Source organism: Rhinoderma darwinii, chromosome 3, assembly GCF_050947455.1.
Source record: "Rhinoderma darwinii isolate aRhiDar2 chromosome 3, aRhiDar2.hap1, whole genome shotgun sequence".
NCBI lineage: Eukaryota > Metazoa > Chordata > Amphibia > Anura > Rhinodermatidae > Rhinoderma > Rhinoderma darwinii.
The window spans coordinates 154,150,706-154,174,387 of NC_134689.1; the positions used below are offsets into that span (position 1 = coordinate 154,150,706).

Here is a 23,682-nt window from a genome sequence, read left to right on the forward strand (position 1 = left end):
TGCAGATGAGCTAACGGGGATAAAGCTCTGCGTTCTTGTTTACCCAGGCGCAGCACTGAACATACAGTAGTTGCTGTGCTTATTTCATGCGCCTGAGGCCTCTTCATTCACCTGATCTGCAGAGGTGACAGGAGTCTGACCCCCACAATCAAATATTGATGGCCTATCCAAAGAATATATTAAAAACTCCTTTAAGAAAAACAAAGTTCTCACTGTATTATCTATTGCCTTAAATATTAATTACTTGTTTTGTTTTTTTAGCCTGTCACCAACTAAGTATGCATGAAGGATGATTCTGTTCTTGGATGCAGTAATTCTTGAGTGACGTTGGTTTTCCCATTGAGCAATCTTTAGCAGAGTAGCAATGAGACAGTTTTTTGTTGTAAATTTAAAGGGAATGTGTCGCTAGAAATGTGTTTTTTTTTTTTTTTTAGTTAAACCGTTCGTGTATAAATGATTAAACATTGTTCTAATTTGTAAAAAAAAATTTCACGAGTCAGGAAATATTATAAATTAGATTCTAATTTATAACATTTCCCTGTGCTGGTCACTAGAGGGAGCAATTCCCAAAATTACAGCATTGGCATGTGGTAAAGCAACCACATTGCTTTATGCGGCAAAATTTGATAAGACACACTCGCTCTAGCGTCCTCAAACAATCCCCCCTCCTTTATCCTGGCTAGTGCCAGGAGAAAAGAGGGGATTGAATGTTCAAACCTCCTACACTGTGTCACCATTTTTTGAGCGAATGCAGTGTAGTAGGCTTACATACAGTGCTAATCACACAGCAAAACACGAACATACACAAACATAACTTACCTGCTCCTGCCGCCGCTGCTGCCTCCGGTCCGTCCGCGCCTAGTGCTTGCTTCTAATCACATGTCCGGAAGCCGCGACCGGAAGTAGTAATCTTTCTGTCCGGCCGCAGCTTCCGGTCCACAAGAAAGTGGTGTCGGATGTCGCTCGGCCGAAGACCTTCCATTTGGACTGTGTGGGAGCGGCGCATGCACAGACGGCGTTCGCATTCTCTATGGGGCTGTGTATGCCGTATTCCATCTCTGTATGTATCGTTAATCGACACATACAGAGATGAAAAAAAAAAATGGCAGCCCACATAGAGAAGAAAAAGTTGGAAAATAAAAAAAAAAGTAAAACCAACACACAAATATTTAAAAAAAAAAATAAAACACTAAAAGCAAATTGATACAAAAAAATTATTTTTCGCGACACCCTTCCTTTAAGTTAAATCTCTGTAAAAGTGTAACCTTTCTGTCTGGCTGCAGGTAGTGATGATGAGTACAGTGATGATGATGATATGAGTTGGAAGGTGCGACGTGCAGCAGCAAAGTGCCTGGATGCTGTGGTCAGCACTCGCCATGAGATGCTGCCAGAATTTTACAAGACTGTCTCTCCGGCATTGATAGCCAGGTTCAAAGAACGTGAAGAGAATGTTAAGGCTGATGTGTTTCATGCATATCTGTCACTTTTGAAACAGACTAGGCCTGTACAAAGCTGGCTTTGTGACCCGGATGCAATGGAACAGGGAGAGACTCCCTTGACAATGCTGCAGAGCCAGGTTGGTGTCTCAATCCGCCTTTTTAATACTATATTACAGAAAATAAGGTGGTTGTTTTTTTGTTTTGTTTAATATAAATAAAGCTAGATAATTGTATAGTTAAAGGGATTGTACATCAGAGGGGGGACCCTCTCTAGTGGACTCGAGCTGTACAAGGATGGCTATTTATTTAAATGGCCTCCATGTAATACTACATTCTCATTACAGTGACCACCTCGAATTCCCCCCAGCAAAATTAGCAGTTTGCTGGGGGTGCATGACGCGGGATCTGCGTATCGCCCAAGGAGCCGCTTTCTGAAATGGGTTAAAACCCTACTCACATGTATTGTACTTATGTAATCTTTTTTTAGTGCACAATCCGTGCTTAATCTTCACCGTGAACCGCCAAGTGTAAAGCGGTGCCAGTTAGATGTCAGAGCTGAGGTTTTAAACAGAGATCGTTAAAATAATCACTAATTGAAACAAAGCAGACGTGCTTGTAACTATTCCGTATTGCGCAGTACAATGATCATGCTTTTTATGCAATAAATCTATCTAGAAGTTAAGAGAAACTGATAGCTGCTTTAGAAGACCATCATCCCATTATTAAATGTTACATTGAATAGCGTGCATGTCGTACACCGGTGCCCATATTTAGGGCTTTTGCGACGTGTATTTAGGACACTTTGCTTGCTAAGAGTAAAGTAAAAAGTGGAGGGAAAGTTTTATTTACTCCATTTTGTTTGGCAAGCTTACAAACAGTAATGTGCTGGGATAGCGTGGATACTGCAATCTGAATAGGTAGCTTGGGAGGTAGAAGTAGTTTTTAGCTTTGCTAAACATGGGATAGGTTCTGTTTAAATCTGTGTCAGGGCTTCTGTTTATAACCGAAGCCAAGACACCGTGCTGGATCCGTCGCACTAAAGAAGTCAATGCGGTTCGTTGTTTTGATGGGATAAATAGCGCAGCATGCCGCTCTTTTTTTTTTTCCTTTTAAATTTGATGGAACCTCCGAATAAGATGTGAACATAGTGGCATTTATATTAATATTTCAAGCTATTATTGTCTTTCCTCGGCTTACTATAAAACCCTTGGGTTAAGAATTGAAAGCCATTTGTTTTTCATATATGGAAACGTATGTTTATAAATGTGAGACGGAGAACATTTTTTTTAATTTTTTTAAAAAGCATAAAATTTAGAGAATCGATAATTTAGGCAAAATTTAGTTTCCTTACCTTACTGTTTTGTAACTACTTTCATCAGTTCTGGCTGTAACATTTTAACCCTTACGTTAGTATTACTCCTTTGTGTAATCTGTAGGTACCGAACATTGTAAAATCACTGCACAAACAAATGAAGGAAAAGAGCGTGAAGACGCGGCAGTGTTGTTTTAATATGCTGACGGAGTTGGTCAATGTGTTGCCTGGGGCTTTGACACAACATGTTCCTGTTCTTGTACCAGGTTCGTGACTTTCACATTTGGATTAGCATGCTGTTGTAATCCTCTGTCTATAAAATATACACGGTGTACTGAACGAGGATTATGCCATGTTCATTACTTCCCCCTTTTTGTTTGTTTTGCAGGAATTATCTTTTCATTAAATGACAAGTCCAGTTCATCTAACCTGAAGATAGATGCTTTGTCATGTTTGTATGTAATCCTCTGCAATCATTCTCCTCAAGTCTTCCACTCGCATGTCCAGGCCTTGGTGGCACCTGTAGTCATTTGTGTTGGAGATCCATTTTACAAAATCACATCTGAAGCCCTCTTAGTTACTCAACAGCTCGTGAAAGTCATTAGACCACTGGATCGGCCCTCTTCCTTCGATGCAACCCCTTACATAAAAGATTTGTTTACATGTACAATCAAGAGGTTAAAAGCCGCAGATATTGATCAAGAAGTAAAGGAACGTGCAATCTCCTGCATGGGTCAAATAATATGTAGTCTAGGTGATAATTTGGGAAGTGATCTCCCCAGCACACTTCAAATATTCCTTGAGAGACTGAAGAACGAGATCACTCGGTTGACTACAGTTAAAGCTCTAACGTTAATAGCTGGATCGCCATTGAAAATTGATCTGAGGCCAATCCTGGGAGAAGGGGTGCCTATCCTTGCCTCATTTCTACGGAAGAATCAGAGAGCGTTAAAACTTGGCACTCTTTCTGCTCTAGATATTTTGATAAAAAATTATAGTGACAGCCTGACTGCATCAATGATTGATGCAGTGCTGGACGAGCTTCCACCTCTTATTAGTGAAAGCGATATGCATGTGTCTCAGATGGCAATAAGCTTTCTGACCACATTAGCTAAGGTTTATCCATCCTCTCTGTCAAAGATTAGTGGATCTATCCTTCTTGAACTGATTGGGCTTGTGAGGTCACCGCTACTTCAAGGAGGAGCTCTTAGTGCAATGTTGGAGTTTTTCCAAGCCTTAGTCGTGACAGCAACTGCCAGTTTGGGGTATATGGATTTACTGCGTATGCTGACAGGCCCGGTATATGCCCAGAATACGGCTCTCACCCACAAGCAGTCGTACTATTCTATTGCCAAATGCGTAGCAGCACTTACTCGGGCATGCCCAAAAGAGGGACCCGCTGTTGTTGGTCAGTTTATCCAAGACGTTAAAAACTCAAGGTCTACAGATTCAATTCGTCTCTTGGCTTTGCTTTCTTTAGGTGAAGTTGGACATCACATTGATCTCAGTGGACAGCTAGAGCTAAAATCTGTTATATTGGAAGCGTTTTCCTCTCCTAGTGAAGAAGTAAAATCTGCAGCATCTTATGCCCTTGGAAGTATTAGTGTAGGTAATCTACCCGAGTATCTGCCATTTGTCTTACAAGAGATAACTAGTCAGCCCAAAAGGCAATACCTTCTACTTCACTCCTTAAAAGAGATCATAAGCTCGGCATCAGTAGTGGGCCTTAAGCCATATGTTGAAAACATCTGGTCTTTACTGCTTAAACACTCTGAATGTGCTGAGGAAGGAACCAGGAATGTTGTTGCAGAATGCTTGGGCAAGCTGACATTGATAGATCCGGAGACGCTCTTACCACGGCTCAAAGGATACTTGGCTGCAGGTACGTGTATAAATAGTATCTATAATGTGTAAGACGCCAATAGTTCTTTAGAATCATGAAGGAATAGTGCAATATGTTTTTTTTTTTTTTGTTTTTTTTCATTGGTTCATGGTTCGTTCTTACCAGCTTAATGGTTTACTGCTTCTTGCATGTAGTCTCTATCCATTTTTAGATACTTAAAGGGGGTTTCCCACAAAGAACATTTATGACATATACACAGGATAAGCGTGGTTGAACAGCAGCCCACGTCTCCCAAATTTCAATCAATATATTCTTTTATTGGTCAAACATCCAGTAAAAAAATGGCAACGCTTCAACCCGTGACAAGTGGAGGGTCTTTCTCAAGCTTGAGAGACGTGGGCTGCTGTTCAACCGTGCTTTTTTTGAGCATTACATTACGTCAGACTGGGTTTGTCTGATTTTACAGCGTGACACCTCTCCTGATATCGGGATTTGTGCTGCTTCAAATACTTTAGATTTGGATATCCACAGGATATGTCATAAATGTCAGGTGCGGGTCCCACCACCTATCTCTAGAATGGGCCCCCTAAACACCGTTCTAGCTTCTTGTGCTCACGCTGCCTCCCGGCCACTTACTGATTACATGGGAATGGGTTACGGAAACAGCGTAACTCGCTGAGGCACTCTGTTTCTGTAAGTCCCATAGAACTGAATAGTAGTTTCGGAAACCACGTAGCTTGCATGCTACGCTGCTTCCATAACTGCCATTCACTACTATAGGATTTACGGAAATGGCGTAGCTCAGCGAGTTGCGCGGTTTCTGTAACTCCCGACCATGTCCCGAACATGTAATCAGGAGGTGGCCGGGTGTCAGCGTGAGCACAAAAAAATAGAACTCTGTTTAGGGGGCCCCGTTCTAGAGATAAATGCGGGTCCCAGAGGTGGGACCCACATCTATCTGACATTTGAGAGATCCTGTAGATAAGTCCGAAATGTCCAAGATTGATTAGAAAACCTCTTTTTAATAATCAATGCGCTTAATAGTCGCTTAGTCACTGTCTGGCCATATCTGAATGCATTAACCAGACTCCCATGGTGGTTTAGACGGTTGTACTTGTGGCTCATGCTCAGTGCCTGGGCTAGGTGATGGGATCTCCTCAGTGGTTCTTTTCTATAAGGTTTGACTAAGCTGGACTTACTGCAGAAGATGACCAGACACGGCCATGCATAATTTGTCTTTTGTCATCTAAGAATGTTACGGCATATTCAGATAAGTGGGGGTCTGACGTTTGAGGCACTTAAATACTGCTGCGGCCACTTCATTCTGACACTCACTGTGGGTCAGTCAGTGAAAACCTTTAAGGACAGGCCAGATGCAATTTACATTCTCTTCCATGTCTGATAGGTTATTGAATGTAAAGTTGAAATTATTTTATTTTTAAATTTCTTCTAGGTTCATCTTATGCACGAAGCTCTGTAGTAACAGCTGTTAAGTTTACAATTTCTGACCATCCACAGCCCATTGATCCTCTGCTGAAAAATTGTATTGGTAAGCTTAACATGCTGATAGCAGCAATCTCTAAGTAGTTGATATTCATTGATGAATAGTTAATCCATTCTAAATATTTATTATATTTAACCCCTTAATGACCGCCAATACGCCTTTCTACGGCGGTCGTTAAGGGTACTTATGCCAGAGCGCTGCCTTTTCACGGCACTCTTGCATAAGCCCGGCACTGGTGTCCGGTGTCGGATAAAGCGGGTGTCCGACGGTCTAAAGACAGTGCAGGTGTCCGGCTAACGGGTGGGATTGATTTCAACATCGATCTCACCCGTATAACTCCTTTATTCGGCGCTCACTAGCGAGCGCCGCATCCAAGTGGTTTTGGAGGGAGGATGCTCCCTCCCGCCCTATCGGCACCCTGCAATTGCAATCGCAGGGTTCCAATGGCTTCTATGGCAGCCGGGGGCCTAACAAAAGCCCCCAGGTCTGCCTGTAGTGGATGCCTGCTAAGCCATGCCTGAGGCATGACTTAGCAGGTGCCTGTCAGTTTTACACTGACAGGCAATAATACGCTGCAATACAGAAGTATTGCAGTGTATTCTAAAAGCAATCAGAAGATCGCATAGTGAAGTCACCTAGTGGGACTAGAAATAAAGTTTAATAAAGTTAATGAATAAATAAAAATCCCAAATAAACAAAAGGAAAAACCCACTATATCTCTCAAAATATACTTTAATATGAGAAAACAAAAATTAAAATATTACACATATTTTGTATCACCGTATCCGTAACGACCCCACCTATAAAGCGATTGTTATTTAACGGTGAACGCCGTAAAAAGTAAAATAAAAAACAATGCCAGAATTGCTGTTTTCTGTTCGTCCTGCCTTCAAAAAAAAAGTTGATAAAAAGTGATCAAAAAGTCGCATGTACTCCAAAATGGTACCAATAAAAAATACAAGTCGTCCCGCAAAAAACAAGCCCTCATACAACTGCATCGGCATAAGAATAAAACAATTATGGCTCTTAAGACACGGCGACTCAAGAACAAATAATTTTGAAAAAAGTGTTTTTACTGTGTAAATGTAGTAAAACATACAAAATCTGTATAAATTTGGTATCGCCACAACCGTAATGACCCACTGAATAAAATACCACACAGTAAACGGAGTAAATCTAAGACGCCAAAAAAGGGTGGTGAAATGTATGGGTTTTATTTCTATTCCACCCCCCCCCCCCAAAAGGTTAATATAAGTTATATGTACCCCAAAATAGTGCTGAAAACAAGACCTTCTACAGCTATGTCGACGCAAAAAGAAAAAGTTATAGCTGTTGGAATGCGACGATAGAAAAACGCAAAAAATAGTTTAGTCATTAAGGTTTATAATAGGCTGGTCATTAACCCGTTAGTGACCGCCCCATAGTGTTTTTACGGCAGCCACTAACTAGCTTTATTCCGATGCAATAGCCTTTTTACGGCGCTGCATCGAAATAAGTAAACTGAGCAGGGAGCTGTCAAATCTCTGCTACCAAAGGTAGCTGGGGGCATTCCTGCTCGAGCGGGTAAGATCTATTAGTATCTATATCGCACATTTAACCCCTCAGATGCGGCGCTCGATAGTGAGCGCCGTGTCGGAATTGTTTTGGAGAGAGGGAGGGAGCAATATCCGGTGTCTTCTATGGCAGCCGGGGGCCTAATAAAGGCCCCCAGGTCTGCCTGTAGTGGACGCCTGCTAGGTCATGCCTGTGGCATGACCTAGCAGATGCCTGACTGTTTTACACGGACAGGCATAATACACTGCAATACAGAAGTATTGCAGTGTATTATAAATGCGATCGGATAATCGCATAGTGAAGTCCCCTAGTGGGACTAGTAAAAAAACTGTTTTATTATTAAAAAACAAAATAAAGTAAAAAAGTTACACATATTTGGTATCGCCGCGTCCGTAACGACCCCAACTATAAACTTATTACATCATTTAACCCGCACGGTGAACGTCGTAAAAAGTAAAATAAAAACCTATGCAAAAATTGCTGTTTTCTTTGAATCCAGCCTTAAAAAAAAAAAGTTATATAAATGTGATCAAAAAGTCGCATCTACTCCAAAATGGTACCGGTAAAAACTACAAGTCGCCCCGCAAAAAAAAAAGGCCTCCTACAAATGCATCGGCGAAAAAATAAGTTATGGCTCTTCAAATCTGAAGACACAAAAACAAATAATTTTGAAAAAAAAAGTGTTTTCACTGTGTAAAAGCAGTAAAACATACAAAAACTATACAAATTTGGTATTGTTGCAATCGTAACAACCCGCTGAATAAAGTTATTGTGTTAATTATACCACATGGTAAACTGCGTAAATTTAGGACGCAAAAAAGTGTGGCAAAATTGCAGGATTTTTTCCACCCCCCCCCAAAAAAAGTTAATAAAATAATTTATTGATTAACTATGTACCCCAAAATGGTGCTATTCTAAATTACTTGTCCCGCAAAAAACAAGACCTTATACAACTATATCGACGCAAAAATAAAAAAGTTGTAGCTCTTTGAATGAGACGATGGAGAAAAGTAAAAAATGGCTTAGTCATTAAGGTCTAAAATAGGCTGGTCATTAAGGGGTTAAAGATATTGTCACAGCTGTATTTGGTTTTGCCTGCCTTTTATAAAGTTGCAGATTTGGTTACATTGTTTATGCCAATCTATTTGGTGTGTGTGTTCTGCTATAGTTAGGGCCTGTTCACATCAGCGTCTCTTTCCGTTTAGGGTTTCAGTCGGGGAAACCTTAGCCTCCGTTGACTGCGCTATTGATTCCGTCAAAAACAACGGAACCCTGTCAACGGTGACAAGCGGAAACCATTAGCAACGTTTCCGTCACCATTGAGATCAATGGTGATGCAATTGGAAGCTAAGGTTTCCGTTTGCCTTTCCATTGAGGGGTTCCTCCGACAGAACACCTCAATGGAAAGACAACACTGATGACAACGCAGCCTTAGTCGTAAAATTCTAAGGCAGAATTTAATTTATTACGCCAACAATCACAACTTATTATCTAACTTTGTTTGCATCAGGTGACTTTTTGAAGACCTTGGAGGACCCAGACTTGAATGTGAGACGAGTAGCTTTAGTGACCTTTAATTCTGCTGCACACAACAAGCCCTCATTGATCCGAGATTTGCTTGATTCTGTTCTTCCTCATCTTTACAATGAAACAAAAGTCAGAAAAGAGCTGATAAGAGAGGTTGGTGAAGTTAGCGTTGAGCTTTTCTACAATTGATTTCTGGTCTGTTTTCCGGTGTATTTTGACATATATTTATTTCAGGTGGAAATGGGCCCTTTCAAACACACTGTTGATGATGGGCTTGACATCCGGAAAGCAGCCTTTGAGTGTATGTACACTCTTCTTGACAGCTGTCTAGACAGACTAGACATCTTTGAATTCTTAAACCATGTGGAAGATGGTTTAAAGGATCATTATGACATTAAGGTAACTTTAAGCTAGTTCTTTTTAAATATACTGCAACTGGTATAGTCTCACCTGTACTATACAAATGAAATGCATTCGGAAAGTCTTCAAATCCTTTCAATTTGTTCACATTTTGTTATGAGGCCTTGTGCTAAAATAAAAATGCAAGTTTTTCCCCATCATTTTGCACTCAATACCCCATAATGACAAAGTGAAGACAGAATGTTAGTAATCTTTGCTAATTTATTGAGAAGGAAAAAGTAAAATATTGCATTGACATAAGTATTCAGACCCTTTACTCAGTACCTAGTTAAAGCACTTTTGGCAGTGATAACATCCTCCAGTCTTCTTGGGTATGATGCCACAAGGTTTGCACACCTGGATTTGGGGATCCTCTGACATTCTTCTCGGCAGATCCTCTCAAGCTCTGTCAGGTTGGATGGGGACCGTCAGTGGACAGCCATTTTCAGGTCTCTCCAGAGGTATTCGATTGGGTTCAAGTCAGGGCTCTGGCTGGGCCACTCAAGGACATTAACAGAGTTGTCCTAAGCCACTCCTGTGTTGTCTTGGCTGTGTGCTGCGGGTCATTGTCTTGTTGGAAGGTGAACTTTCGTCCCAGTCTGAGGTTCAGAGCACTCTGGATCAGGTTTTCATTAAGAATATCTGTACTATACCCTATTCATCTTTCCCTCAACCCTGACCAGTTTCTCTGTCCCAGCCGCTGACAAACACCCCCACCCCATGATGCTGCCACCACCATCATTCACTGTGGGGATGGCGTTGGGCAGGTAATGAGCAGACATGACGCTTAGAACTGAGGCCAACAAGTTCAATCTCCGTTTCATCAGACCACAGAATCTTTGTTTCTCAGTCTGAGAGTCCTTTAGGGTCAGTTCACACTGAGTTTTTTTGACTTGGAAACCGCGCCAAAAAACGGCCGAAAATGCCTCCCATTGATTTCAATGGGAGACAGAGGCGGTTTTTTCCCGTGAGTGGAAAAAACGGCTAGCGGTGAAAAAGGGAAATGCCCTATCTGCGGGCGTTTACGTCTCTGACCTCCCATTGACATCAATGGGAAGCAGAGAAAGCGTATTTCGCTGCGTTTTTTGCCCGTGTCGCTCAATGGCCGCAGGCAAAATCGGCGTGCAGGCAGGGCAATATCTGCCTTAAAATTCCAAACGGAATTTTGAGGCAGATTTTCTGCCTGCAAAAAAACTGTGTGAATCCAGCCTTAGGTATATTTTTTTTATTTATTTTTTTCATTTTTTGCTAACTCCAGGTGGGCTTTTATGTGTTTTTTTTTATTTTATTTTTTTTTTTATTTTTTTTTTACTGAGAGGAGGCTTCTTTCTGGCCACACTGTCATACAGCCCAGATTGGTGGAGTGCTGCAGTGATGGTTGACCTTCTGAAAGTGTCTCCCATCTGCACACAGGATCTTTGGAGCTCAGCCAGAGTGACCATTGGGTTCTTGGTCACGTCTTTTACGAGGCCCTTCTCCCCCGATTACTTGACAGGGGTGTATGTCCAATCAAATGAATTTACCACAGGTGGACTCCAATCAAGGTGTAGAAACATCTCAAAGACCTAGAGAAATGGGAGGTAAATTTCAAGTGTCCTAGCAAAGGGTCTGAATACTTATGTCCATGCGAAATTTGAGGTTTTAATTTGTAATAATTTTGCAAAAATGTCTATAATTCTGTTTTCACTTTGTCATTATGGGGTATTAATGATTAATACCCCATTAATTAATATTAATTTTCCCCCAGAATGATGGGGGAAAACTTGATTTTTTTATTTATTTTAGCACAAGGCCTCAACATAACAAAATGTTAAAGTGAAAGGGTCTGAAGACTTTGCGAATGCACTGTATTCTTATGTTTGTTTTTTTCTTCTATAGATGCTGACATTTTTGATGTTGGTACGATTGTCTACCTTATGTCCAAGTGCTGTACTGCAGAGGCTGGATAGATTGGTAGAACCGTTGCGTGCCACCTGTACAACAAAGGTATGTTACTTTTTGCGTAGATTCATTTCTGATGTATTTTTTATTAGACTTTTTTTTTCATTTTTTTACTACTAAAAGGAAACCATTAAGGCATGTGGTCACTTTTCTTAGAGAATAAAAAGGATCGATCCAGTGCTGATAAATCGTTAAAAGGAAGCAATGTTCCTAATTATATTTATAAACAGAGTTTAAAATATCGGGATGCAATGAGTGGTGGTTTGTAATAATAATTGGCAAATTATTATTACAAACCACCTCTCATTGCATCCCGATATCTTAAAGGAACAGTGTCATCACAGAAATTTTTTTCATATGTTCAAGATGTTAGTGCTTTATTAAAAACGTTTATATTTATTTGTGTGTTTGTGTTTTACTTTTTCTTATTTGTACACTTTTTCTTCCCTATGGGGGCTGCCATTTTTTGTTCCATTTCTGTGTGTGTCGATTAACGACACATACAGACATGGAATACGGCAGCCACAGTCCCATAGGGACTGCGAACGGCTCCCGTCCCATTCACATGTGTGTACGGCGTCTGTGTGGGAACTGCGCATGCGCCGCTCCCACACAGTCCAACTTGAAATTGGCGCCGTCCGGCGCCATTTTCCTGTGGACCGGAAGTCGCAGCCGGACAGTAATATTACTACTTCCGGTCGCGGCTTCCGGACTTGTGCACTTGGACCAGCGGCAGCAGACGGAGCGGACGGGCCGGAGGGAGCCGCGGCGGCAGGAGCAGGTAAGAGATTTCAATGTATGTTCGTGTTTGTGTGTGTGTTTACTACTGTATGTAAACCTACTACACTGTGTGTTAGCTCAAAAAATGGCGACACACAGTGTAGGAGGTTACACCGTTCAAACCCCTCGTTTATCCCGGCACTAGCCAGGATAAAGGAGGGGGGGATGCTGAGAGCTCACTAGAGCGAGGGCTTTTTACCCAATTTTGCAATGCTGCAATTTTGGGAATAGCTCCATCTAGTGACCAGAAATGGGAAATTTTATAAATTAGAATTAATTTATAATATTTCCTGACTCGTGAAAAAAATAAAAAAAATTTGAACAATGTTTAATCACCCACACACTAAATGTTTAATTTAAAAAAACAAAACATGTTTTTCTGGCAACACATTGCCTTTAAGCTCTGTTTATAAATAGAATTAGGGACATTGCTTCCTTTTAACGATTTATCAGCACTGGATCGATCCTTTTTTTTTCTCTACGATATTTGCCACGAGCTGTCGCACAGATCACAGTGCTGTTTGATCCTGAGACGCAAGACTGGTGAGCTGGAGGATTCTATGCTAAGAAGGCCCAGATTGTGTGTGTGTGTGTGTGTGTGTGTGTGTGTGTGTACACACGATAAGCCATCTGGGACATTGTTTTATATGAAAGCGTTTTATTGAGGCGTACATTTTCTTAATCTGCAGGTGAAGGCAAACTCTGTGAAACAAGAATTTGAGAAGCAAGATGAACTAAAGCGCTCAGCAATGAGAGCAGTGGCAGCACTTTTAACCATTCCTGAAGCAGAAAAGAGCCCCTTAATGAGTGAATTCCAGTCCCAGATCAGCTCAAATCCTGAACTTGCTGCAATATTTGAAAGTATTCAAAAAGATACTTCATCTGCCAACCTGGACTCAATGGACACAACCTAAATATTCCTACTCGAGTGGGACCATAACATTGATCCATATAATGCACTGAAATTGACAGGTTCTAAATAAGGCAAAAGATTGAGATCTTGCGTTCAAAGCTTCACAATGTTCCACATTCTTTAAGGAGGGGGTTTGGCTTAATTCCATTGTTGCTTTTTGTAGCCTTTATTCCAGGAATATGTTTCCATAATAAAGAGGTTATTGGTTCAGCCATTTTAAAGATGGTGAAAGTTAAAATATGTAATGTATGGAAATAACCTTCCAGCATCCATTTCCCCTGTATTGTTTAGGATTAAAACTGTTAAAACGGACCATGAACATATTTTTATTCCGTTTTCTTTAGTCTCTGGTTTCAGAGATGAACACATTAGCTTTTTGTATTACTTATGTTCCTTCCTTTCACTTCATAAAAGGCTTCTTTTGGCTTGCAGATCAAAGTGGTTGTAATATTTCTTACACCAGACATGATTGAGAAGTAAAGATTCCCTTTTAAATTTGTGGTGAAGGACCTTTATCCCTAATCTGCACTTAGTTTGCATGACTGGGTTCACACATACAGTATATAATGTCTGTAAGATAGCATGCATTTCTACAGAAACTGCATATTGTTTCACGTGCAGTTTTAATGTTAAGGAATTGACAAGCATTTAAGTGTACTATAATATATTGTCCTAGCGTCTTTGCAGAACACTTAAACAGTTCAATGTAGGCTCCTGATTGCTCTAGATAACCTATTTCATCAAGGTTTTATAAGTTGTGTGAAACTATAGCTTTTGTTGAAGAGTTGGCAGATTCCTTCAAATGGAAACACAAAAAAAATATATATAATAGAAGTGAAGATAATTGCCATTTTGGAAAATAAACAAGTTGTGTTCATACCACATACATGGGAACATCAATAAATAACTGGCTTACGTGCTCTTCATTTTGCATTACTGTTCATCAGATATGGTTTACATGGCACATTTTTGTACATTTTGACAATGTAACATAGAAGAAGTAAGTGATATTTTTATTTTCACCTGAATATGAACAAGTGAATCTGGTTAAGCTGCAATACCAGACAGCCATTGCACTGATTCTGGTGAAAAACTAAAACAAATAAAAAATACCACTCAACACCCCCCCGCCCCCCCTAATTTTAGACAACCCCCTTAAGAAAATCATATTTCAGTTTGGCATATGATTTTGTTCTCTTAAATAGTCACTCCGAACGTAAAGGGTAGCACAACATATAGCATTTCCTTTGCAATATAAAGCTGTTTTATTTTTATGGCTGCCATGTACATGGCATAGCCAAGTGCACTGAGCCTGTATGGCAGCATACAGATTCCCTACAGTCCCGTAACAGTCATAGGCGCTCCATGTGATGCCTCTGTACGGCATAGTATACTTCTATAATTGGCATGTGATGGCGTATGCCACAATACCCGACCCAACCACAGATTCCGCCTGCCTCTATAATGTCTGAAGCATACAGAGGGAAAGTACAGGCATGCCTCTCTATGGGTGCTGTATTGTGAATCCATACAACAGAGATACATAATATGGCAGTATGCATGAGCCCTTTGCTTGGAATTTATTTACACAAGCCATCTGTGGGGCTTGTCTGTGGTTTCAAAACTACCTAAATTTAGTGTTTTGTCTTTTTATTTTAATATAATTTTAAGGAATGATTAAAAGACCTTTTAATCTGCCATATGTTCAGTGTAACTGATACATTTACTTGAAGCAATCTAGCTTTATAATGTTTCCAAAGTACCAGAAAGCCCATAATAGCACCTGTCTACTCTTCAGTAGTTCCTTACGAATAAAGACTAAATTGGCTGTCTACTCTGAAATTGTTTTGTGACTTGGGGCCGATGTTTTATCATAACCACTTCTAAAAGTTTATTCTGTAAAATGAACTCCTCAGAATTGTAATAGTTCTCCCACTATTAAAGGTGTATCTGTATTCTGTTTCACTGTTTCTTAAGAGGAGATTAGAGAAAAGACTCAAACCAGGCTCATATAAATGAGGATACAGCTGCTATTCGTAAGTGGGAGCTCTCATGGTTAGTAATAATGGAGCTCATCTCTATGAATGGTCCCAGAGTCCAAAGAGACTCGGCAAGAAACCTTAGTCAGGCCTCAAGAAAATGGACTAGAGGAGCAACACAAACAAATGCTCCTAAATGCAACACTAAGATCTTAAGCTCTAAGCCTCCTAGTCTCAGAATAAGATGTATAGAAGACGTATTTAAGCAACGAAGTTTGCGAATAAAAGTGGCAGGCTTCTTTCTAAAGTCCTTCAAGAAAAATACCTTATTTGGATGCACAGGTCTAATGCACCAAGACCTTGCTAGTGCGCTAGATGAGCGGTTTCCACAAGGTGAATGGCAAATAAGTCAGTCCAACTTTCTGTTCATGGTCCAATCAGTCCTATTATTTGTTCTAAAAATCGAGACAAGTCAATTTTTCTCATCAAAGTATATACTGGGGGACACTACCATGGGTATAAGCTGCTGTCATTAGGAGCCCGACACTAAGTAAATCTAAAAAAAAAGGTGTGGCTCCGCCCAGTGGGCTATACCCTCTTCTGAGCACTCAGCGCCTACATTTTAGCCTAGTGTCTGTAGGAGGCAGACATGTCCTACACTGCAGGCAATTCCAGATTCTTTTTAAGTTTATTTTTATTTTTCAGGTGCAGAGTGTGAGTTACTTGTGTGTTCCACTTGGTGACTTCCCCACCCCCCCTGCCATTGTAACTCACTTTTGCGTGTATGTGGTACAGTACTAAGTTTCCATCGGGCAGGCTGACCCAGTCTGTGTTCAATGCCCTCTGCCTAATCCACCACAAGATTCCCCTGCTCCCACGGTTAGTCAGCATATTGCCCCCCAATAGGCGGCTTCCCTCACCCAGGCGGTAGATAATCTTGCCCGCCTCTCAGGCCACGGCACCTTCCTCAGCAGTTGCCGTCCCAATTGTCTGACCCCTCTCAGGCACTACAGTCCATTCAGGCATTCTTCCCTAGATTGCACTCGTTCTCCCGGTGCATCCCGCAAGCGGGCCAGGAAGTCAAGAGATATCCTTCTTCCTCTGATTCCTCTTTGGACAAAAATGCTTCAGGCATCCTTCATTCCTTTCATTCAAGAGATATATCTGAACCAGCATCTTCAGGGACGTCTCTCCGATTTCAGAGTTTGAGTGTAATAGAAGCGAATCCACTCCTGCTATGAAGTATCTCATTCAGGCAGTGAGAGCTATAGTTAAGATTGCGGATGATCCTTCTGAATCCCCTCAGAATGAGTTGTTGTTGCATCGCCACAGGTGACCCCCTTCTGGTCTTTTTAGATAATCCGTGTTTTGACATTGGATAGGTAGGGTGTTGCCATACCTCAGAAAACAGTCTATGCACATGTCCAAGAGTGCGGACTATGTGTTTCCTTTCTCTGAGTGTATTGCCAAATGGTTGGCTCACCCAAAGTTAGATGCTCCCATGGCCTGTCTTTTTGAAAATATTAGCTTACCGGTTGCAGATGTTTCCGCCTTTAAAAGACCTCGATGCCAAAGGGGAGTCTTTGGCAAAAGCCACTTTCAGCGCGGCCGCAGCTTCAGTCAGACCCCCTTTTGCAACATATTGGGTTAGCTTGGTTATTATTGAACTAGCTATACAACTACAGGACGCAATTGTTTCAGGGGACTCTCAGGTGGATACTTCCCTGCTAACTGCACAGCTTTTGCAGATGTCTAAATATATCCGTGACTTCTCCGTCCAAGCTGCATAAAGGACGGCAAAAGCTATGGCTATTGCGGTAGCTGTCCGCAGGGCTATTTGGATTAGGAACAGGGATACTGATCGTGCCTCTAGGAAGGTTTTCGCCCTGCCATTTGCCCAGGATCTCCTTTATGGACGTGACTTGGTCCAGCTAATTTCTGAGCCTATAGGAGGAAGGAGCACTTTTCTTCCATAACGTTGTCAAAGACCATGCCCAGTTCCCTTATTCAGAAGACAAAGATGGTTTTGTTCATTTCAGTACTCGGCCCCTTGTCAGAGGCAGAACTTCCGTTCCTTCCGAGGGCAGAAACTTTCCAGTTTAGAGACTCCTGACTGACCCGCTCCACGACAGCAGACTTCCACAGCCTAAAAAATTTGCCCTCACCTGAGCTGCTCCTTTGGGTGGGTGAACGGCTGCCCTCCTTCCAGGAGACATGGCACAAAAACGTCCGGTTGCAGGAGGTTGTGTCGACTACAAAATAGTTTTCTTCTCCCCGGGCGTACTTTCCTGTCAATTCCCCCTCGGTGCCCCTCCAGGGCCCAATCTTTTCCTCAGGCCATTCAAAGCCTCTATCAAGGAGTAATTGTCCCAGTACCAACTCCAGAACTTTTTTTTATTCCACCCTTTTCACAGTACAAAAGATGGACGGATCTCTTCGACCTATTTTGTATCTAAAACGTCTCAATTGATATGTGAAGGTTTTGCATGGAGCCTCTGCGATCGGCGGCCGCTTCCTTGGAGGTCGACGAGTTGCTGTGCTCCATAGACCTCAAGGATGCTTATTTTCATGTTCCCATCACTTAAGCACATCCGCATTTTCTGCGCTTTGCAGTAGGTTCCGAGCATTTCCAGTTTGTGGCCCTCCCCTACGGGCTGGCCACGGCTCCAACGTATTTCACCAAGGTCATGGCAGTGCCCATAAGTCTCCTCAGATCCAGGGGGATAGCGGTTATCCCGTACTTGGATGATCTTCTTGGGAAGGCACTTTCCAAACAGGACAACTTGGACAGCCACAACATCACACTGGATTGTCTTTGTAGATTCGGGTGGCTGATCGACCGCACCAAGTCACAATTTGACAATTTTGATGATTATGACTAACCGTTCATGAAAACCCAAAATTTAGTCTCTCAGAAAATTAGAATGTTATATAAGCTCAATTTCCAAAATGTTGGCCTACTGAAAAGTATGTACAATATATTCACTCAATACTTGGTCGGGTCTCCCTTTGCATGAATTACTGCATCAATGCTGCGTGGCATGAAGGCAATCAGTCTGTGGCACTGCAGAGGTGTTATCGAAGCCCAGGTTGCTTTGATAGCGGCCTTCAGTTCGTCTGTTCATTGTTGGGTTTGGTGTCTTTCCTCTTGACTGCCCCATAAATTCTCTATGGAGTTTAGGTCAGGAGAGTTTCTGGCCAATTAAGCACAGTGATACTGTGGTTATTAAACAAAGTATTGGTACTTTTCACAGTGATGCAGGTGCCAGTTCCTGCTGGAAAATGAAATCAGCATCTCCATAAAGCTTGTCAGCAGAAGGAAGCATGAAGTGCTTGAAAATTTCCTGGTAGTCGGCTGCGTTGACTCTGGACTTGATATAACACAGTGGACCAACACCAGCAGATGACATGGCTCCCCAAACCATCACTGACTGAGGAAACTTCACACTGGACCGCAAGCAACTTGGATTGATGCGCCTCCACTCTTCCTCCAGACTCGGGGACCTTGATTTCCCAATGAAATGCAAAATTGACTTTCTCCTGAAAATGGGACTTTGGACCACTGAGCAGCAGACCAGTCCTTTTTAAAGACTTAGGAAACCTTTGCAGGTGTTTTGTGTTGATTAGCTGATTAGGGTGTGACGCCATGTGTCTACAATCTTCAACTTTTACCCAATATTCAAATTTTCTGAGAGACTAAATTTTGGGTTTTCATTAACTGTTGGCCATAATCATCAACATTAAAAGGAAAGAATGCTGGAAATAGATCACTCTGTGTGTAATGAATCTATGTAATGTACGAGTTTCACCTTTTGAATTGAATTACTGAAATAAATTAACTTTTTGATGATATTCTAATCGAGAAGGACTAGTATACACCGCGCTACTATATAACTTTTGATCTATTCCCTTAGTTATACTTAGACACCTTAGACACTTAGATGCCTGGGACATATGGTATGTGCATAACAGTATCAAGTATTAGTTGCGTTTCTTTCCAATAGGGTCTATTCACACCTACCTCTTCATGTCCAATTGCTCTTGTAAATTGACAAACCTGATTTGTCCTTGGAGCTCAGCTGGAGTTTGGGTTGTGTATTAAAGAGGCTCTGTCACCAGATTTTGCAGCCCCTATCTGCTATTGCAGCAGATAGGCGCTGCAATGCAGATTACAGTAACGTTTTTATTTTTTAAAAACGAGCATTTTTGGCCAAGTTATGACCATTTTTGTAGTTATGCAAATGAGGCTTGCAAAAGTCCAAATGGGTGTGTTTAAAAGTAAAAGTCCAAGTGGGCGTGTATTATGTGCGTACATCGGGGCGTTTTTAATACTTTTACTAGCTGGGCGTTCTGATGAGAAGTATCATCCACTTCTCTTCAGAACGCCCAGCTTCTGCCAGATCACGCTGTGACGTCACTCACAGGTCCTGCATCGTGTCAGAAGAGCGAGGACACATCGGCACAAGAGGCTACAGTTGATTCTGCAGCAGCATCAGCGTTTGCAGGTAAGTAGCTACATCGACTTACCTGCTAACGCCGATGCTGCTGCAGAATCAACTGAAGCCTCTGGTGCCGATGTGTCCTCGCTCGTCTGACACGATGCAGGACCTGTGAGTGACGTCACAGCGTGATCTGGCAGAAGCTGGGCGTTCTGAAGAGAAGTGGATGATACTTCTCGTCAGAGCGCCCAGCTAGTAAAAGTATTAAAAACGCACCGATGTACGCACATAATACACGCCCACTTGGACTTTTACTTTTAAACACACCCATTTGGACTTTTGCAAGCCTCATTTGCATATGCAAATGAGGCTTGCTAAAGTCCAACTGGGCGTGTATTATGTGTGTTACATCTGGGCGTGTTTACTACTTTTACTAGCTGGGCGCTCTGACGAGAAGTATCATCCACTTCTCTTCAGAACGCCCAGCTTCTGGCAGTGCAGACACAGCGTGTTCTCGAGAGATCACGCTGTGTCGTCACTCACTTCCTGCCCCAGGTCCTGCATCGTGTCGGACGAGCGAGGACACATCGGCACCAGATGTAGCTACTTACCTGCAAACGCTGATGCTGCTGCAGAATCAACTGTAGCCTCTGGTGTCGATGTGGCCGACACGATGCAGGACCTGGGGCAGGAAGTGAGTGACGTCACAGCGTGATCTCTCGAGAACACGCTGTGTGTCTGCACTGCCAGAAGCTGGGTGTTAACGAACAGAAGTGGATGATGCTGATTCGTCAGCATCATACACTCCCATTCCTAACGCCCAGCTAGTAAAAGAAGTAAAAACGCCCCGATGTACACACATAATACACGCCCAGTTGTACTTTTACTGTAAACACGCCCAGTTGCATAAATACAAAAATGGTCATAACTTGGCCAAAAATGCTCGTTTTAAAAAAAATAAAAACGCTACTGTAATCTAAATTGCAGCGCCTATCTGCTGCAATAGCAGATAGGGGTTGCAAAATCTGGTGACAGAGCCTCTTTAACCCCTTAGTGACCAGCCCATTTTAGGCCCTAATGACCAAGCTATTTTATTCGTTTTTCTATAGTCGCATTCAAAGAGCTATAACGTTTTTATTTTTTCGTCTACATAGCTGTATGAGGACTTGTTTTTTGCGGGATTAGTTGTGCTTTTTAATAGCACCATTTTTGAGTACATATAATTTTTATTAACCTTTTTGGGGGGGATTATAAAAAAAAACTGAAATTCCGCCATTGTTCTATGCGTTTTTAAATTGACGCCGTTCACTATGCAACGTAAATAACATGTTACCTTTATTCTATGGGTCGGTACTATTACGGCGATACCACATATGTAGAGGTTTTTTTATGTTTTACGACTTTTGCACAATAAAAACACTTAAGAACTAAAATTATTTGCTTTTGCATCATCGCTTTCCAAGAGCCGTAATTTTTTTATTTTTCCATCAATGTAGTGATTTTTTGGGCTTTTTTTCTGCGGGACAAGACGTAGTTTTGAATGGTACTGTTTTGGGGTACATGGGACTTATTGATTCATTTTTATTATGACTTTTTTGGGGGGCAATGGAAAAAAATTGCAATTTCGCCATGTTTTTTTGCGTTTTTTTTTTACGGTGTTCACTTTGCGGTTTAAATTACATATTAACTTTATTAATGGAGTCATTACGGTCGCGGCGATACCACATATGTGTACTTTTTTTTTTTTTTTACACTTTTACTAAATAAAACCACTTTTTATGGAAAAAAAATGGTTTTATTTATTTTTTTACTGTACTTTTTATTAATAATCTTTATTTCACTTTGATGACTTATTTTATTAGTCCCACTAGGGGACTTTACTGTGCGATATTCCGATCGCTGCTATAATGCTCTGGTATACTTCGTATACCAGAGCATTATTGCCTGTCAGTGTAAATCTGACAGGCAATCTGTTAGGACGTGCCTCCGGCGCGTCCTAACAGGAATATGTCCAGGGCAGACCTGGGGGCTTTTATCAAGCCCCCGGCTGCCATGACACCCCATCGGAGACCCGCGATTTCATTCGCGGGCCGCCGATGGGTGACAGAGGGAGCGCACTCCCTCTGTAAACAAAGTTAAATGCCGCGGTCGCTATTGACGGCAGCATTTAACGGGTTAAACGGCCGCGATTGAAGTTAACTTCGATCGCGGGCGTTGGGGCAGGAGCTCAGCTGTCATCAGACAGCAGAGCCCCGGCTCCTGCCTGCACGGGAGACCCGTGCAGGACTTAGACTAGGCTGACGTGAAAAGGCGTCAGCCTAGCCTAAAGCCCATTAGTGACTCACGTGAAAAGGTGTATTAGTGGTCACTAAGGGGTTAATCTAGTATGACTATTAGTACACTATCGAACAGAATCTACTATAGCAACTAATTTACATATCTCTGATACACCTTTTTACTATTCGGGTATGGTCACACGCTTAACAAAATATGGCTGAAAATACGGAGCTGTTTTCAAGGGAAAACAGCTCCTGATTTTCAGCGGATTTTTAAGCAACTAGCGTTTTTTTACGGCCGTTTTTGGAGCTGTTTTTCTATTGAGTCAATGAAAAATGGCATTAAAAACGGCTCAAGAAGTGACAAACACTTTTTACGAGGCATTGTTTTACGTGCCCGTTTTTAAAAACGTCGTATAAAATGCCCTGTGTGAATGGAACGCCGTCTTTCCTATTGAAATAAATGGGCAGATGTTTGGAGGCGTTCAGCCCCGCATTTTTAGCCGTTTTTTGGGGCGTTTACGGCCCAAAAAACAGCTGAAAATAGGTTGTGTGAACATACCCTTAGGGTTTGAGCCCGGGTGTGGTTTACAAGAGCATAATGAAGCTGTTCATGCACTGCCTATTTTAGAAACCAAGAAGGGGTTAACCCCACTCCTATGGGCAAACACCCTTTTTCACAACCAATCCATTTAAGCAGAACCCACCACATTAGGAGAGCAGCTATGATTAAGAACTGACCAGTTCAAAACGCGCAAACGTTCTCTGTCCGGGATTTTAAACACTTGTTTTATCATCATTTGATACCTATAAATCGCTTTGCATTTTTACACTCCATCGTGTGCTGGACCCTTCACTGTTCTTCTTGGATCCTTGCCTACCTCCGACGTAGATCTCCTGGCCGTGCACTGATTGTTGATGGGACGTGGCGTCTTTACTTTGCATGAGTGGTGAGCTGACCAATTTTTCATTACTTAGCCTCATGTAAAAAAACAAAAACATCCCACCCTTCGGCCACTCCAACATACATTGTCATGTGGAAAACATCACTCCCCTCCCTTCAGCCCCCTCCAGCATACAGTCCATGTAAAAAAAAATAAAACATCACTACCCTATCTTCATCTTTCTCCAACATACAGTCCCATGTAAAACACATAGTTTCCATCCCTTCAGCTCCCTCCAACATACAGTCTGATCCTGCAATCCCTCAGTCCTGTCTCTTCCTGTTAAAAACAGTACTGTAATCTGGGAGTCCCCACCTTTTCTCTCAAGAGGCCCCAACTCTTGCTGTGATGTTATACCTAGCAGGAGCATAACTGAGACTGCATGGGTTGGGTGACTGACCCATGCAGAGGCAGGTCAGAGAGGAGGTGAGAGAGCTACAGTAGCCGAAGATGAAGAGAGCAGCCCACTGCAGACAATGGCCATGTGGCATTTGCCAAAATTGCCAGATGGGCATTCCGTCCCTGACTGCAACCTTGACTGAATTACATTTTTTCTAATGTTTTTCAATTTTCAGGTCTTCCTGCGCTAGAATAGATCCCATTAAAGAATGAAATAGTTTAAATAAGCAAAAAAATAGAACAACATAGATAAAGATAATTTAAAAATGACAAAAAGAAAAAAAAATACATAAAATAACCAAAAGAGACCAGACTGTGACCCCCACACATGTAAGAGTCTTACCCCAACCATGAAAATGCAACGTTTATTAACACCGAATCTTTCTCCTGTTCTCTAAACAGAGGTTTCATCTATAGAGAAGTCTTCATATGA

The 23,682-nt window shown here is 41.8% G+C and overlaps 1 protein-coding gene across 1 annotated transcript in view; it reads left to right on the top strand.

The window, feature by feature from the left end:
• CAND1 (cullin associated and neddylation dissociated 1) overlaps positions 1-14,134 on the top strand; it is a 35,200-nt gene extending 21,066 nt beyond the window's left edge. The window contains exons 8-15 of the mRNA XM_075856916.1: positions 1,284-1,576; positions 2,876-3,017; positions 3,140-4,633; positions 6,048-6,143; positions 9,163-9,332; positions 9,414-9,578; positions 11,457-11,564; positions 12,989-14,134. Of these exons, the coding sequence (XP_075713031.1) occupies positions 1,284-1,576; positions 2,876-3,017; positions 3,140-4,633; positions 6,048-6,143; positions 9,163-9,332; positions 9,414-9,578; positions 11,457-11,564; positions 12,989-13,213 (2,693 nt within the window). The 3' untranslated portion in view covers positions 13,214-14,134. The remainder of the gene's footprint in view (positions 1-1,283; positions 1,577-2,875; positions 3,018-3,139; positions 4,634-6,047; positions 6,144-9,162; positions 9,333-9,413; positions 9,579-11,456; positions 11,565-12,988) is intronic.
• Positions 14,135-23,682: the final 9,548 nt, after the last annotated feature.